Raw genomic sequence first — 13508 nt, forward strand, 5'->3', positions numbered from 1 at the left:
ACCAAGTTACGGCTGATAGAATAAGAGTCCTATCCATTACACGGTTATTACTAAGTAATCCAGTTCAGCTAAGCATTTAGTTTGAAAGCGTTAATGAGATTAAGCGATTTTAGCAGTATTTGCAATAATTAAATCCAACACACTCATGAAATTGTGTTGCTCCGCTGAAGTTAATGGCTGAAGTTTCATTGCGAGCTTTTATTTAATTTATTTTTATTGTTATACGTCGCACTTTATGTTCCATTTTACGCCTCTTGCAGTGGCTTACATCTTTTAATTTTATATTCGCCAGAAATCATAATGTTAATAATGTACTTGAAATTGAGAGTGTTATAAGTGGATTGTTTTTATTTATGAGAAATTATGTTTTATATTATTAATATAAGACAAAAAAAAGCGTGAGATGTGATATAAAATGACACTATGAACTTATAATTCGTATCTATTAGCAACTTATACACACGTATATAAATTGAAAATTAAGTAAACCGTATAACGAGGTAGGGTTCTGTCATTCGAACAGGTTTTTTACGATATTAAATATTGCCAAAAAATAATTTTCTACCATCTTTTTAGTTTTAAAATTATAATAAGTAAGTAATTCAATATTTAATGTGACATTGAAAACTGTAGAATGTATGTAGTCGTTTGCCGACTAGACAACCGGCTACCTGCGTGATTCAAACTAAAGTTATAAATACTATAACCCAAAGGTCTGTCTGTTTACGCCTCGCCATTCACGCCTCAACAACTAAACTTGAAAATTAATTGAATACAAGCCTAGAGAAGGACATGGACAAGGGCATTTCGAGGTAATTCTATTGTAAAATATCATTTATTTGCCGTCAAGAAATCTATCAACTAAACATTTTTCAAATTGTTTATACAGATTTTTTATTAAAGATAAGTATATCATTTAATAAGATATTTTTCGATGCAAAAGAAAAAAAAAATCAATATCAAGTCAATATTTGTTATTTTTTAATATGTTAAATAATTTTCTAAATAATAAATAATTTTCTAATCATCCAAATGCTTAACATTTTTTATGTGACGCATGTTCTTATAAAGCAGAGCCAATATTCCATCTAACATCCACTGAGCGCATCATTGCTGACAATTGTCTGAAGCGATTTAATTTTTTAAAATTGAAAATTCCAAGACTCCGTGCTCTTTCCTTTATTTCTAGCTCGGAGAACTATATTGCGTTTTTATTAAAAATACGGAGTGTTCCAACGAGGGGTAAACGGCCACTAAAAGGTTATGGTTACTGCGGTGACATTCGCACGGATACCTAACTTATAAAATTGGTAATTCTCAACGCTTTAAGACCTATTTCCCCGCCAAAAATTATATGTAATTGCATTGTACCACAATAAACAGAACTAATGTTACGAGAGATTCAGCTGACGGCAAACATTTACTGTGCCCCTATTATGCTTAGCTTTATGTATCACCGCGCTATTTTCTACTAAACATTATTTTAATACTTCATAGGACACGTTCAAATTTGCAATTACGCTTCTGCCGTTTTAAGATGCTTGTTTTATAGAATCAGGCTAATAAAAAGAAACAAGAATCGTTCACCGTGTTTAATTAAAGGTACAAATTTAATCCACGTACAAATAAATGCCGGGTGTTCAAACGAAAACAAACAAGCAATTTAGAATTACGTACACACATAGCGAAACACCACATTTACATTAAGGCAACCAATAGTATCCCTGGCTGGAGTTACGTGAAATTTCCATTTGGTATATGCCAGTTTGTTGAGCGAAAATTATTAGTCAATTGTTTGGTTAGCGCGCTATTGTTTAAAGAACCTAGTTATGTGTGTATTGACAAGATAACGAGTTTGGCACACAAATTGTTACAGTAAGCGAGTGACGGCAATCGACGTTCATATACGTACCTGGAGGTGACAAATAAATGTCCCGAGAACAATGGGGGAAGCTCGATTAGGCTGAAATAATGTCTATTAAAATCGATAGTTTAGTCAGTGGACGCCATGGGTTGTAAAACGCTATTGGCTGTATATTGAAGCCGGGTTTTATTAAACTTTCTAACTAAAAACAATGACATTTTTCCGTTATTGTTGTTATTCAGAGTTTTAAACATCAATCAAAGGAAATGTTTTGTGAATAAAAAGAAATTTCATTAGCAAGTTTCCATGAAATACAGCCTTACAAAAACCAGTACAGGGACTTCGCCATTACTCCAGTTGCCCGCGGTGCTGTAACTTTACGTTCAGTCTTAAAAGAGCAAACAAAAAATTCATAAAAATTCAGTTCAAAGAGAGCAGTTGTCCTTTTTTGGTCCCTACTTGCCAACGGCTCGATGTAGAAGTCTGACAGAAAGTTGTTTGAAGAAGTCGATTTAAGTTACATAGACGAGAGTGTCTAAATTACATTTCATAAATGATGTTTAAAAACTTGTTGTGCGCCTAGTTTTACGGACATTCAAAGTTGATAAATAAGTTTTTAGTCTGATAAATATTTGAATAAAGTCAAGTAAATATTTGAACAGCATTACATCTTATTGAGGAGCTCTGAATTTTTATAATTTATAAATTATGATTTCACATCTTAAATTTCATATAAATCATTCAAATTAGCAGGTAAATTAAAACAAAAAAATCTCACGCTAATTTCCTACAAATATAACTAACACCTAAACAATACAATAACATTTTCCATGCTTTTTAAACAAAACACTTCGTGAATAAAAATCCGACAATAAACATAAAGTCCGCAAATTATTCGATTCATTTCAAAGGAATCCCACTAAAAGGAACGGAGAGTAACTCAAAGCTTTTATATCTCGTTGCGAGGCGTCTTATTGTCTTCGGCGATATACATATATCGCTATAAGGCTTGCTTTCTCTTGCGTAAATAGAACCCATTGAATAAAAGTGTTTGGGAGCAAGTGCAAGGGGTTGGGTGGTGATGGGTCTAGGTGTAATGCCTCATGCGAGTACCGACAATGCAAAGTAGATTGAATTGGAAAGTCTCTTCGGTGGAGCGCGCTTTTACCCCCGGGAAAAGGGAAACTCTATAAAGGGTTAAAATAAGAACAATGTCCACATGGCGCTTCCCAAATGTGAAATTGCACTCTAATTTAGAGATGATTTTGCTTCTTGTTTTGTGCCCGGCTTTTTTAATGGAGACACGAGTTCTTTGTTCAGTCACCTTTGCTAAGTTTTTTTAATTATAACACAAAATCTGTTGATTTGTTCACTTTAACTGAGAACAATTGTCAGTAGACAATTTATAAATGAACAAGTATAATATGCAAATTAGCGTATTGATATTGATATAACATTATACATATACACATAATTACATTAAATTAGATAATATTATGTAGATATTAACTAAATTACAGGAACTAAACTAGATTATAATATTCCAAATAACAATATTTCAACAATAATTTGTTATAGCTCAGTGATTAATCAGTATTTGCTGTGTAATGGACTAGAAATATTCTAGGAACTCAGAAGTAGAATTCATTTCCAAATAGTTTTAGTATCCATTGTCATGAAATTCCACGTCCTTTGAATAATCCAAGCGTTTGAAAGCATTAAGCCTGTAATTCAATGAAGAGTAGGTGAGAAATTTTGAAAATTTTAATTTCAATGTTTCGTAATTTGCACCGTACATTTTATGTAATTGCATTTGATATGACTGTGATTGCTATAACATTATCATAACTTTTATGCTATTATAGCTAATCTTTCCATAACACCTAACAACTACCTAGTAGACTGTAAAATGCAAAACAGTACAAACAAACATGTATTCCTTTTTTGATTCTCCCTAATTCACTGTTAACATAAAAGTGCAACTGTGAAACTCACAATTTTGAAAATATTCTGCAATAGAAGGGTGAAATGAAAAATTCTTCAGTACAAAGGAAAGTACGAGAAGAACAATATCTATTCTGGGGTGTTTAAAAAGTATTTGCTTTATGCGAATCCTGGATCTAACGAGCTAGCAGGATATCCTGACTGGAAAAAGCTCTCGCAATTAATTCAACGCTTTCAAGATTCATGAAAATTTCTTATGTTAATATAATTTATACATTTTACTTAATATTCGCGATTGTTAAATGCAGATTTGTGTTAAAAGGCTTAAGTTGTTTTTTTGTAGCGCTGAAAAAGTAAAAATGTTCAGATAAAGAAGAATTGTTCGTGTTGAATTATGTAATTATAATATTAAAAATATGTTATCATCAATGAACATCAAAAATTTAAAGTTTTAGCAAAATATTTGTATCGAATCTATACACTATCTACAAGTAATGAAATATTCCGAAAGAATCCTTTATAATATTTTATACATATTTTTAAGAACTCTATCAAACACATTACCTAGAAACTGTATTGATACCTTTACTGATATCAGTACGTAGAATTAGCATTGTGTAACTTATATGTAATACTATTCTGCATAAATGTTTAAATAGAACCTTTCCATAATGTAGGTTGTTCTACGGATAGAGTTGAAATAGTTACCTTTCAAACAATAAGTGAAATTAATATTGAAATTTGAAATAGCACAGTAACAAGCCTTTCATTCTGTCTTTAATTTTGATTCGCCACAAAGATATATGTCAGCAAAGAACAGTGTATCCGTACCGGGCAGTTTCAAATCAATGTCCAATTGAGGCAACTCGAAAACAAGGAAATGTAACAATCCACGATATTTTCCGAGCTATTACGTCCGCCGCTAGACGTGCTCGCAGTCATTGTACAACGGTACAAATTGTTGGCTACTTTTATTCAGGTGGATTCTCGACGTTTCACGTTTTCAGCGGAGGTGGTTTTAAGAAATAGCCAGAGCTATTGCCGCTTCAAGTTAAAATGGGACAGCATTAAATAATTTAAATTTCACGAGGGAATGTTATTATGCAATGTGATGCAAATTTATTTAATGATTGTGTTTTAAGCTTCATTTGCAATAACGAAACATAAAATATGAAATCAGTGGAATTGCTTTAGCTTTTAAAGTTACAATGGATTAAGATTTATGACAATAGAGATTATAGTTTCTGAATCATAATATAATGAAATGTATTTACCTACGTCTACATTTGCGGCTAAACTTTGGACACAAGCAAATAATAAAAATTTCATAATTTTGATACTTTGTGCACATTATCACTACATATTATAAAACAAAGTCATACATCGCATCTGTCTCTATGTTCGCGATAAACTCTTAAACTATTGCTCTTCTCATTCTGTTGTCACAAATGGATATATATTTTGTTCTCAAGGAAGGGTTATATTAATAGACCGGGAGATACTGACACAAAATTTCGAGTCATTTGTAACAGGATGGCGGTTCTACAGGGGTCTTAGTACGCAATGACAAAAAGAAAAACGATGGCGTGAACGCTGGTACCGGCGGCTTAGTCGCGTGGCCGTTAGTCGAACTCGTCGGAAAATAGCGAAAGTCAAACGATTTGTAACAGTATGGCACTTATTTTTCCTGTAAGTTTGAGGATCAACAAATATAAATACAAAATTTCAAAGATCTATGTGTTGGAAATCTTCACTTATATAAATTAATAATAAATTAAGTTTTCAAGTATGACAGCACTTTTTCCCCCTACTAGAAGTATGGCAAATATAATAATGGTCACATTTTATCAAATACTCTCCAAAAATCCAAATGCAATACTGGTACAAAAAGTTTGGCGAAATAAAAATTTTTTGCAGATTTTCGGCGGTATGGCGACCATTTGGAATCGTCCGAAAAGTATGGCATGGCGATTTTCGTAAATGGCTGCACGACGATAGTTACCTGTGCAAAAGTTAGCCTGGTACAAATGGTTGAATGTTTGTTTTATTTAAATCAACACATTCGCATTGGTATGGCGGGCTGTAAGTCACACCGGAAAAGTATGGCATGACACTACCGCCTACTACTTTTTTATGGGCTATCGGTAAATTCTAAAATTTTTGTGTTACAAATCGTTTGACTTTCGCTATTTTTCCGACGAGTTCGACAAACGCCCACGCGACTAAGCCACCGGTACCAGCGTTCACACCATCATTTTTCTTTTTGTCATTGCGTACTAAGACCCCTGTAGAACCGCCATCCTTGTTACAAATGACTCGAAATTTTGTGTCAGTATCTCCCGGTCTATAAGGTTCAGATTTAAACAACGGGCGAAGTCGCGGTTGCAAAGTTATATAACAAAGCATACCCTTCTTCTCCCTGCCACCATCATGCCTGAACACGATAGGTTGGTGATGTTCCCGTCTCCACAGGACCGTGGGTGCGGGGACTCCGGTGGCGGTGCAGGTCAGCCGGATACTCCCGCCCTCTCGAGCTGAGCTGCCCTCTGTAGCTGTGTCCACTATGTCAGGCGGTATGAGCACTGATAGATGACCCATCTGTGTAAAAAAAATTTGATTTAAAAAAGAGTTCGTTCAAAAAGCATATTGACTGTGCCTACCTGTACATTAGATACGTGAGTACTAATGTTTATTTTTAAAATTTAATTTAATTAGTGTAACAAAATTTATGTATCAAGTTGGTAAGCCTTTTTTAAATAAATAACAACTTGTATATTATATTTTACCAAAAGTCAACGTTGGTAGTAAGATGAAGAAGATGAAGAAGAAGTTTTTTCGTTAAGACTTTCGTCGTTCTTAGAACATAAGTTAAAATATTTCGATTATTTATTAGATACAAGGATATCTTACAAGATACCTGTAACATATACCTACACTAAATTAACATAACAGCCTAAAGGTTTTTAGTATATTACTTTTAGATAAATAAAAAAAATACGCGTGGCACTCGAGGACTGCCGCGGTAAAGCTTTGCGTAGCATCGGATCGCTGATGTCTATGGATCGCTGTGCCGGTTGGACTGGGGGGTGTCAGGTTTTTTTGTTACGAAATTTTTACATTCGGTCGCCGCGCTCTAAGTCGGAGATAAAAGCTATGCAATAGCTTAAAAATAAATAGTACATAATATTATGATAGTGATCTACGTAATTTAGTGCCAAGATCTTTTAGTGTTATAATGTAATAATTACACCAAAAAAAAGTAACAATACGGATCTTGAATGAAAGTGGTAATCTGTTTGATGGCATTGCGTCAGGAACGTGAGCCATTCTATAATTATACCAAATATATCAAATGCTCGTAGGTACACAATGTAATGGGCGTATATACAATCTTTTACGATCCTATTATTTTTAATTGGGTGTTGAACTAATTCCTTTGAGAACATTTTGAAAGTAATAATATATTTTTATTTATAGAAACGACAATCGACGAAGACATAAATGTTATAAGAAACCTTGATATTAATTTTATCTAATCCACAAGATACTTTGGGCAGAAGAATCATTCATTAAATAATAAATTGTTTAATAAATTAACGCTAAAATTTCATGGAAGTGTGTTTCAAGTTGATTTTTATAATTTAATCAATCAGATCGTCAATCACCATTACATCGTATGGATAAACTTATAATGTTTTTGTCGTTAATTAATCTAAAGAAACTCCTTTATTATGAACTGATTTCCTAACAACTTATGAACTTCTTATCCCATTTACTCTGTAAGGGTTTTCACGAAGATAGAATAAATATTCATGGCGGAAGTATTTGTACAATACTCTATTTTAGTAAGACAATATTATTGTTTCGTCTTGTTCTGTTACTATGATGTACAATAATATTATGATACCCTTCTGCTGTGCTCCGGAATTTATGACATCACTATTGCTTGTGCAAAGTTTGTATACATGTCGACGTTATTAAGTTATAATAAATACGAATCGATCTTGTAATATATAGCGTTCATTTAATTAAGTTTAATTGTATAGGTATAGTAAAACTATATTTTTCAAAAATACCATGTTTATTTTTATCATTCGTCAAAGTTTCTAAATAAGGCAAAAAATCTAATAAAACAATAGGCACCTATACAACTGAAAAACCTCACATAACAACCTATACCATTATCGGTAATATAATTTATACTTTATATTGTTACCTCTTGATGGAACTGCATCGAGTATAAATAATAGTTTTACTATCGGAAAATAAATATACCTGTAAAAGTATTAGGTTCGTCACTCACCTGACTTTTCATAGGGTCAGTGTTCACTTGGCACATGTAAGTGCCGGAGTCACTAGCTTGCACATTGCTGACGTGAAGTTTCCACGTGTTGTGGTTGTTGTAAGTGACTGAGAGCCGAGGGTTTAGCGCCACCATGTTCGTGTGGATGGCTAGGATCGCTTTTGAGTCGGATTTTATCCACGCCACCTGTGGGAAAATAATGTAAAATACTTATGATAAATCATTTGTTGAAATGATTTTTATCATTCAATCACACTTCACACTCTACTGCAAAGTCACACATATTCTTCTAAAAAAGTTTAAGCACAACGATTTTCGATCTTTTTCATGCTACTTACAAAATTCGTTTTTTGTCTTTGATTTTGTTACGTTGTATGTTTTGTTATGTTGTAGAATTGTATAATTCCTATGAACTAAAATTATTTAAAACAAAAATAGTTCATCGTTCTACATTTTAAAGCCAAAAACAAAATGTTATAACTACGTATACCTAAATATGAACTATAAAGAAACTTTATATCTTTCTTGGCTAGAACGATAAACGACCACACGTCATAAGAGAAAAATCGCGTTCTATTACCGCCAAGGATCCTGTGTGTAATTTAAGAATTAAATGAGAACGATTAAGTATAATACGAAACAAAACATTTAGTCGGGATTGCATACGAGGGTGAATTTTCCCTTAATGTGTAGGATTAATGTCATAAATTGCACGCAATTTCCCCGGTTCTTCAAGTTTTAAATGGTTTGTATTGTTCACTGGCGGAGACGAAACTTAATGTGACTTAAACAGTGTAACCGCGAATGTAGGTAAAACTGAGGATGCTATAAGTAAAATTGTTTGTCTCGAGGAATGTACGGCGTCTCATCCGCACTGTTGCCGCGCATTTTTCATGTGACATCCCGCTTTGTTGCGGTTGGAAAATAAATTAGTAACAATTTCATTGTTTGTGAGAATTATTTCCGACGAGAGTTAGCGCAACTCGTGCAGGCTACGTTATTATTAACGTATTGTTTCTACGATATAGCTGCGGCATGACTCATAGCGAGTTACGTTCTCAGTCTTCATAATTTCTGTGTGCCGGCTTCAATTGAAGTATACAGATTAAATTTACAACGTTGGGTAATTGGGTTAGATATCAAATAAATCGTTCTTGTTTATAAACTTTATGATGATAGTTAACGAAATAAACATTTTCAATTTTTTGTGCTCATTCCTAAATATAATATTTGGGCATGGAGTAAATTAAAATATGCATAGCTATATTTTTCAGTGTTTCATATATATCCAGGAATTTATTTCAGTATGTGTGAATATAAAAATGCGGATGTAAATATTTTTTAATGTTTTTCCTTTTTGTATTGCACAGTATTCAGATTTTTCCAAGTAATAGTTTTTATTTCAGTTTTAATTAGTTTTCTGTTCTTGTGAAATATTTATAAATAACCGATGTAAAACCTTGGAAATATAACTTTTCAACCCATTGTAATATTTCAGAGTTGATAATAATATATCAGCAGGGATAAAATAAATGTATATCAAGTAGAGAATAACTTCTTGATATACATTCATATTATCCCTGAATACAAAAATAGGAAATATACGTTTTATTATGTGAAAATGCAATTCGATATCATATATCGCGGGCAACACGCTCCCGCCATACTGCGCCGTATAGAGTATAGTTCGTAATGACCGACGACGTTAGCAGCGACTGAGATGTAATTACGCTGCTCTGGCTGTTTATTTTCCATTATTATCCAATTTGTACACCAGATCCGCTTAAATGTTAAGGGAGTCTCGTTCTGCATCAACTGTCGGTATAAGTATAGATGTTTGATTTAATTATTAAAAGCATTTCCCTGCATTGAGCAGTTTAAAACCCCCATCTTTATCGAAGCGTAAATGTAAATTGTACGCTTCAATAACTACTTACTTTTCATGCACGTTCTGATTTATCTCACGAATCTCCGCTTTATGTTACCGATTTTTATGAAGCGATGCCCATTGTCCGTTTTAATTAATATTAATTCACAACAAAGGGGAAATAAGGAAAATTAATTCAAACGCACGTAATTAAGTAAGAAAGTATGAAAATTAGGTTATAACTCTAAGTAATTTTCCTTTATCTTTCATTATTCTGAAAGGACAATAAACAAATATTTTATTTTCAGTTTTTCAACGACGGGACGTAGAACGACAATACGACGAGGTCGTTTTATTATGGCGGAGAGATAAATTACTCTACATTAATAAGTTTATGACTCTTGTCTCGGTGAAAAAGCTCGTAATTAACGTGACACGAAATAAACTTCAACCTTTTACCTTTTAAAAGTAGAATTATGATTTCAAAGTCACCTCGAAGTCCATTAGGAACAATTCAAAATTCGTTTCTAAATAATACGAATATTTTTTAGAAGTTAAATGTCCCAGTTGGAAGTTTGTCGAGTATCTCTGAAATTCACACAAGTTGACTTATGGATGCCGGTTCTACGAGTAAGCTTATCCTCTTTCAATGAGTATTTCCCGTAATGTTTATAAAGCGTGGGTTTGTATCTGGTAGTTTGTAGGAAGATTATAGTGGGTGGATGTAAATATTTAAACAGTTTTATAAATATAAAGTTCAATTTATAATTTTATTCATTCATTGACCTTAATCAATTTATAGACAACACTGGCATTATTTATATTAAAGACACAATATAAATTAATTCACATATTTTAACAACATATTTTTACAAAGAAAACCTACCTTGCATCGGTGAACTGAATTTAATTATGAGCAACTTGCTTTCAGCATTATAAGTTTTCCGGTCTATAAATATTGTTTGTGGATCAAATGTACGATATAGAAATAAACTCACCCTATAATTTGACAGGTGATTGACAACACATGTGAAGTGCACGTCCCTTCCCTGTGTGACTGTGTGGTTTTCGAGGGCTTGTAAAAATTCCGGCTCCACCTCTGCTTGGATCGGCATTTCTCCTAAAATAAAAACGTTCTTGTTAGCTCTGTAACACAGTTTTAAACTAATACTGGCTTTAGTTAGGTACTATTTTAAAGTTCAATTAAGATTTTTATTAAAAATAAAAAATATGATGGTAGAAGGGAAAGCCGAAAATGCATTTAATGTACTTTTACGTCGATTTGCGCAAATGTTTAATTGATGTGTGATTGTATTTTATAATTATTATATTCGTTAAAATGAAAATGTTATAGATGTTATTCGTTATTCCAGAGCCTTCATAGGCGCGGGTCAAACACAAGCGGCGCGGGCGCGGGCGTGGCATAAGCGCACCTCTTCAATCTGCTTTGCACCACGTCCTTCTTCTATATTTTGTATGAAAGAACTTTGGAAAGGCGGCGCAACCGTGGCACAACCGTGGCGTGCCGTCTCGAGCCTGTGTTAGACCCGCGCCATAGATATCCAAAAACTAACGTAGTTCCTTGACGGTTGATCCTGGCTCATAATATTCACAATGTTCCAAAAGTTGATTCTAGAAGAAGTCTGATAGAATAAATAAATGTTTAAGGTCGAATTTTTACTTAATTTACTGCAACAAATAAGAAATGGTATCTATAACGTTTTAGCCAACTCGACAGTTAGCAAGAAATATCTATAAAATAAAGAAAATTTCGCATTTACGAGATATAATATTTGAATATTACTTTCCATATCAATATCATAAAACGTAGGCTTAAAAAGATCTCACATTATAAATATATAAATGGAGCTAAATGGTTTGAGCAGATAACGTCGTTTTTCCTTTTCTATTCAATATGACCTGAATTATTAAAGCACCCGCCGAACCGAAATATCCAGTTCCAAGAGATTTTCCAACAAATTAATATTCAATTTTCCTTAGAAAAGACGGAGTCTTAACTTGTCGATGTCGTGAATTGTAAAATGATTAGCGGAATATTTACTTCAAGTTTTTAAGGGATTATGCATTTTCATAATGACCATGGTTTAACGATTATTCCTATAACAAACGCCACAAACTTAGTCGCGGTTGAGGAAATTTTTAGGGAAAGTGATTTAATTGTACGCAAATATTATATTTACCTAAACGCTCATTATGTTCTTTAAGAATGTTTGTTATCATATAGAATATAGGTAAATATTTTTTCTCGTATATTTGCGCCAAAAATCATTCAACAATCATTTAAATTCGAACTTATTTGTTTACTAACAAAGTATTATGGCCATTACAAAATGTTAAATAAAATATCATTCCATACAATACATTTAACATTCCATATTTCTTGCTGAATAATTCAAAGCAATTTTAAATGTGAGGAATGACGCCAGACTGAAAGTATTTTACCACTTCAAAGTTCAAGAATATAAACACCCGCTCTTGTTCTTGCAATCCTTATATCCTTTTTCTGATTAAAAACTAGCAGCAAACTGATTTTACAGGACTTTAGAGGATTAACGAATCCGGAATACTTATGTGGATTTCAATGGAAAAACGGCCTAAACTTATCCAGGATTTAGTGTCATAATCATAATGAATTATAAAGAAAATATAACTGAATGTCTTTTATGACAACTTTAATTATGAAAAAAAAAAAAAGTTTTTAAGTAAAGTACGCAAGAGACACAAACATTATTATATTCCATAAGAATATGTTACCTGTAACAAAAACGCTTAGGAATGTCGCCAGCCAGCAGGCCGCCTTCGTCGACGGAGAGTACATGTGTTTCTCGATCATGAGGCTGTAACAATAGAAATAATAATAATTAATAAATATAACTTTTATCTTATGTAAGAGCAGTCATCCGAGCTTGTGTGGTTCGCGTTTATATTTTTTTGTATGGTGTTTTTCGATGTTAGCCAGAAGGGCTGCTATATCTCAATGCGAAAGCTTGTGGTCCGCATGATAGTGCCCATGAACATTTACACAGGTCAAATTAGGAAATAAATTTATTTATTTATTTATTTGTTTATTTATTTATTATATTTAATTCAGGTAGCAGACAATAATAACAATGACAATAAACAATTGTACAGACCCATAGAATAAATACCTTACAGACTAACATACATATAATAATTTTAAACTAAAACTAAATAATATATAATAAATGACGCTGGGAATAAAAGAATTTACTGGGAATGGTAAATAGAAGGAAAAGAGTATACTACTACATAGATACTATTTCACATTGTAGAAATTTCACACTGATCATCCGTGGGATGTTTTACCTTTGCTACTAGTTATTATTCTGTACCTTTGCGATGTTACTTGTCTCCCACAATCACAACATCAAGCAATTCTCAAGACTAGAATTACGAATTCATAAAGCACTTTATTCAATTTTCCTAAATAAATCTATCAAAAGGTCTATGATACATAACATGCCACAATATTGTTTAGGATGCTTAAG

At 32.8% G+C, this 13508-nt stretch overlaps 1 protein-coding gene across 2 annotated transcripts in view; it reads right to left on the reverse strand.

Annotated features, from left to right (window-relative positions):
- Positions 1-13508, reverse strand: part of LOC149488494 (lachesin-like) — a 110891-nt gene that overhangs the window by 12611 nt on the left and 84772 nt on the right. For both annotated transcript variants that reach the window (XM_089695672.1, XM_089695671.1), the window contains exons 2-5: positions 12754-12836; positions 10977-11098; positions 8112-8297; positions 6217-6406 (exon numbers count right to left, since the gene is read on the reverse strand). In XM_089695672.1, the coding sequence (XP_089551798.1) occupies positions 6217-6406; positions 8112-8297; positions 10977-11098; positions 12754-12832 (577 nt within the window). In that variant the 5' untranslated portion in view covers positions 12833-12836. The remainder of the gene's footprint in view (positions 1-6216; positions 6407-8111; positions 8298-10976; positions 11099-12753; positions 12837-13508) is intronic.

The sequence above is a fragment of the Colias philodice genome, chromosome 5 (genome assembly GCF_061535455.1).
Source record: "Colias philodice isolate Cphi_HAF_F1 chromosome 5, ilColPhil1 Martin Lab GWU primary, whole genome shotgun sequence".
In the NCBI taxonomy this organism is placed as follows: Eukaryota; Metazoa; Arthropoda; class Insecta; order Lepidoptera; family Pieridae; genus Colias; species Colias philodice.